Source organism: Pseudomyrmex gracilis, unplaced genomic scaffold, assembly GCF_002006095.1.
Source record: "Pseudomyrmex gracilis isolate BER0280 unplaced genomic scaffold, ASM200609v1 scaffold_3554, whole genome shotgun sequence".
Taxonomy (NCBI): domain Eukaryota; kingdom Metazoa; phylum Arthropoda; class Insecta; order Hymenoptera; family Formicidae; genus Pseudomyrmex; species Pseudomyrmex gracilis.
The window spans coordinates 2,760-8,189 of NW_018024138.1; the positions used below are offsets into that span (position 1 = coordinate 2,760).

The 5,430-nt window shown below is 37.8% G+C and overlaps 1 protein-coding gene across 1 annotated transcript; it reads left to right on the forward strand.

Annotated features, from left to right (window-relative positions):
- Window positions 1-1,392: 1,392 nt before the first annotated feature.
- LOC109863203 lies at window positions 1,393-2,636 on the forward strand (the record flags this gene model as incomplete). Its single annotated transcript, XM_020443422.1, has 2 exons — window positions 1,393-1,585; window positions 1,632-2,636. Coding segments are annotated over exons 1-2 (1,198 nt in total), but the record flags the coding sequence as incomplete, so codon positions are not given.
- Between the last annotated feature and the right edge of the window lie 2,794 nt (window positions 2,637-5,430).

The window sequence follows — 5,430 nt, forward strand, 5'->3', positions numbered from 1 at the left end:
AAGGCACTACGTAAATGAAGATCAAACAGATTGGGACGAATGGATTCCGTACGCTATGTTTGCGTACAATACTACGCCACATTCAGTTACAGGGTTTACACCGTTTGAATTAATGTATGGTAGACAGGCGGAATTGCCAACCGCATTAAGAAATCTTCTGGCGACACAGTATAATTTAAAAGATTACGCACAGGAGTTACAGGAGCGATTACGCGCCGCAAATCGCGTGGCGAGGGAAAATCTGCGCGAGGAAAAAGAAAAAGCAAAGCGTTATTACGATAAGAAGACAAAAACAGCATCTTTCAAAGTTGGCGATAAGGTCCTGCTATATGATGAAACATTAAAATGAGGAAAGTCAAAGAAACTGGAATCACTATGGATTGGTCCGCACGAAATAGAGGCAAAAGTTTCAGATGTTACATATACAGTAAAAGCGAGAAGACGCACACAGAATGTGCATGTTAATAGGCTAAAGGCCTTTATAGAAAATTAAATAAAAGAAGAAGTACTTTCCGATCCACTTCACTCCGAGTCGGAAATGACTACGACGGAAGGATTAGGCGACAAGGGGAGACCTAGGCACACCACATCGGGATCCCAGTCAAAAAAATATCGGAATACAACTGGCGGGGTGCGCGGTGACTCCGGGTCTGGAGAGGACGGGGAGTAGTCTTCAGGCTCCAGGGTTATCGTTTCGTCCTCAGAGTCGGTCACGGAAACGGTCGGTGACGGGACGGGCAGCTCCGGCAAGGCAGGATCATGACTTTCAGCACTAGTTTCCGCGGTGTCACAAGGTACGACGATGGTAGCCGCACTCGTGATGCTGATCCGCGAGTCATTGTCATTATCACCGTCACTAACACTATTACATGAAGTGACCCAGTCTTCACCTCCAAACTGAAGACCAAGCCAACATGTTATGCAAAGAGGCCCGGATAGTCGACCCGCGCATCCGCATCGACTGCATGGAGATGCCATGTTGTAAAATAAACAAATTTAGGAACACAGGAGAAAACATTTTTTTTCCGTCGTTCGCCAAAGATAGCGAAGAACTAACTCGGTGGTGAAGTGTGAAGTATCGAAATATCCGTTCCAAAGGAAGGGGGAATAGAGAAATCCGCGGTTTAGCATAAATTTGACACCAGGAATTAAAAGTAATCTTGGATGAAATCGTAGTCGAGTCAGTTTACTCCGCGACGAAAGTAAACTATGTATAGGCGAACACAGCATAGGAACACTACCGTTGCAGAAAATAATGTAAAAATATTATCTTACAGGGTAAAAATTTTACTGTTAAAAATTGCCGTATGTATTGCGTGGGATGGGACCGAAAAACAGGAGATTCGAAGGATCCAACATAATCCTGGAATATCTTTTGAGAAACAAGACAAAATGTACCGTTCTTCCAAAGAATGGAAACTCGCGATAAGACTAGACGTAACTTTTATGTATAATAGACTAGAACAGTTGCGAAGAATGTTGGACAATACCGGAGACTTGTGCGGCAACGAAAAAATATTTAGTAAAAATAAAGAGTTCTGTGACAGTTTTTCTGGCGAGTTACGGCACAGGGAATTCAAGGTCAGTACGTTAGTAAGAAGAATAAAAATGATAGGAACACCGACGCGCAGTCGGTTCCGTAGCCAAAGTGTTATGTGGCACCATAGACGCAGAAGACGAGAAAGTAATCTCGGAGCAGTTGCAATTAATAAGAAAGAAACAGGCCGTATTGCAGCATACTGTAAAAACTCAATTACAAGTAATTAATGCCACGATTGCTCACGTAGACGATGTGGAAAATATCATAAAAAGAAATGAGAATAGGCTGCGGGAAGCAGTGGTAAGAATAACTCAAAAAATTGATGACTACGCACAACAGCAAGAACTGAGAGACTATTTCCTTGAGCTGGGCAGTTTGCTGACAAAGATGGAACTCGATGCCGAGGGAATAATTGAGTACGTTACCGACGTGCACACTAAGTATGCAAAATTGGAAATAGTGCCACTTGAGCAAATCATACATAGCCTGAAAAAAGCAAATAACCAATTCATGCGGGACCTGCGTTTTCCTTTTACTGTGACTCTAGAAAACTGGTTAGAAATNAAAAGGTTTGTCACGGTTAATGTCTATTGTAAGGACTCGAATATATTCACGATTGTAAAATTTCCGTTGGTCAGTTCCGGTAGTTACAATGTGTACAGGGTAGTACCCTTACCAGTACATGAACGGGACGACGTGTTCGCGGCGGTGCTAGTCAAGCACCCAGTGGTGGCAATAGACAAAAATCGTCAAACGTACTCTGTACTAAACAAAATACAGTGGAATAGTTGTATAAGCGCAAAAAATCGTTATGTGTGTAAAAATGTGGATTCAATGTATCGATTCTCGCAAGGAGCGCCCTGCAAGTTACAAATGTTTATAAACAAGGATGGTAGCTACAAAGACTGTGAAATCGACCACATGGTTTCCAACCAAACCGTGTGGGTACGATTAACAAAAGCGCGCGTATGGTTGTTCTTGACCTTGAAGGAAGAAACTTTACGAATTACGTGCGAAAACGAATCAGAAAGAATGGAGGTCATATCCGGAGTCGGGAAAATAGAGCTGCCGGAGCAATGCAAATTGACCACAGCAAGTATTATAGTGCGAACTAACCAAGTGGTAAAGAGTGTGAATAAGTACGTTCTTACCGCGTTTTAATATCACGGCACCAAAAAAAGGGAACAAGTGAAAAGTAACGGCATGGAATTAGAAAGTGTAACGCGGAACAAAGTGCAGTTGTGATCGTTAGAAGAACAGTTGACACGACTTACAAAAGAAAATGATCTTGTTGATTACACATTTTATAAACAGCCGCACTTTATTCTTTCGACTTTGGTAAGCGTAACCTTGGTTATCGTAACAATCGTGAGTTTATGTTTATGGTTACGAAAGAGAAAACTCCAAGCGAGACGAGAGATGTTCAGTCTTCGAGATTTAAAGCCAAATGCTCGACAGCCCGGGCACGTGGTGCCCCGTCCTCTACCCCGTCCTCTAAAGGTTAAAAACCTTCTTGACTAATAACATCCTTGACAAAAAACCTCCTCGTTGGTTTGTGTGTTATGCCTTATATACATAATTTCTCTAAAAAATTTTCGTCAACTTTTTCCAAAGAGACTGACACACACCTTGCTTTTTACAGTCTTAATAAATTGTCCAAGTTTATTAAACTAAAGGATTCTTTACCTCCCCTTTTTTGTCCTTTTGTTGTTTATAAAATTAATTGCAATGATTGTGAGGCTTCCCATGTAAGCCAGACTGGTAAGGTTTTGCAGTCCAGAATCAATAAACACAAAAATCACATTAAACGTAACACTTCACAAACCTCTGTTATCACAGATCATAGAATTAATTATTCCCACAATTTCTCGTGGGAAAATGTCAAAATTCTGGATTGTGAAAAACACTATCAGAAGCGATTAATTTCTGAAACACTATACATTAAGAAACAAACACACGGTCTCAATTTGAACAGTGACACGGAGAATCTAGACAAATCATATTTACCATTTGTCGTTAATACAGCTTAAGCTTTTCATTGCGCATGCTTCGACCTCTGAATTCACTGTTCATCTTGATGTAGTTTTCAAAGTTTCAATCAGTAATTGACAGCTCACGTGTTAACATGTATCCATCTCGTTACACGACGACTTTAATAACAGCATATTACTGTAAGTTTACATATTAATTTTACAATGCGTATTTTGTATTTAAACATTTTTTTTGTTCGTTGAAATCTATTGTTTTTATATTGAATTTGTAGAAANATTTTGATAAAGACCTAAACCNATGGTCTAAACGTTATCACATTATACTTACACATTACATCTTGAAATAAAAATCATCTTCACNTGTTTGCACAACAACATCCGTGTCTTGCTTCAACTGCCTCTCATCTTGAATTTTAAAAACAAATAAATTTTTAGAATAAAAAAATGTTTTAAATAATAAGAAGTAAAAAAACAAAAATACAAGATGGGAATAAACTCTCGATTATTCCTGGGTTTGATAAAGAACGAGATAAAATTTTTTTCATTTATTAGGTTGCTATATTGAATCCGTCATTTTAAATTTATAATATTTTTATTAAATTTGTTATCACCAACATGAAAATTTTTTATTATCTTCAAAATTCAAAAATACTTCTAATACTGTTACTAGCTTACATACAACAAATTAATTGCTAACTTATAAATACAAAGGGTAGTTTTCACCCTTAAAATTGCACCATTGCCAATATAAAACAATACGTGTTTATTATTTTTAACTACTCTATAAGTATATCAAGTTTTAATAGCATCGGTGATTAACACAAAGGTAAATTTACTTGTTAAGGGGATCCTAAACTGAATCTGTTTTATCGACTGAATTTACAGCGTATGGCGTCAGATCGTAGTGCTAATTCTTTAATATAAAAAGTTGTGCAGTTTGTACGTAGAAAACCAACTGCGTCCCGTTTTCGGAACAACATAAAGAACAATATACAGCTCTCAGAAATGTTTTTAGAAGGTTAGTGTAAATAAATAGTGTGCGTGAAATGATGAATAAATAGTGTGTGTATTCCAATATTGTTCTGAAAATATTCACGCACACTATTTATTCATACTAGTCTTCTAAACGCATTTCTGAGAGCTCTATATTGTTTTTTATGTTGTTCCGAAAACGGGACGCAGTTGGTTTTCTACATACAAACTGCATAACTTTTTATATTAAGCGAATATTACTACAATCTGACGCCAAAAGCTATAAACTCAGTCGGTAAATCGACGGAGTTCGACCGTCAGTTTAGGATCCCCTTAAAGTAACTCCGTTTAAACAACTAAGTTACCTTTGAAATTTCTTTAATGTCTCTGTCTACAAGAAAAATCATTTTTATTGTTGCGAGATGCTTGCCGCGTCGACACCCGATAGAAGAATATGTCACTGTGTTCGTTTATTTGGTTGCGCGGCGTTTTTTCGACAGAAGAACGGGTTGGCAACGGGTTTGTTTGAGGAGCAAGTTCAAAACTTCAAAAGTTCAGATCTAAACGGGGGCCGGAGCGAAACAAACGCGCGGAAAGAAGCTCCGGAATTTTCCTGATTTTCTTCTGAATTCTTTGTAATCTATAATAAAGCAAGTTCTAAGACGTAGGGAAAAAGTGGCATGAAAGAGCCATTTTCAATTATTCTCGGCAGTGAACGAATCTCACGAAAGTTTTAATTTTTATATAGCAACACTAGACGTGTGTCATCCACAAACATTTGACAGATTATTAAAAATACATAGCGCCGGTGCATTGTATTAAAGATTTTGTCATTAAAAAGTAATTTTTTGGGTTTTATTTCTTTGTTTTTTAACATTTTTGTGTAAAGAAATAAAACAAAAAATATTATATCGATTTTATATATAT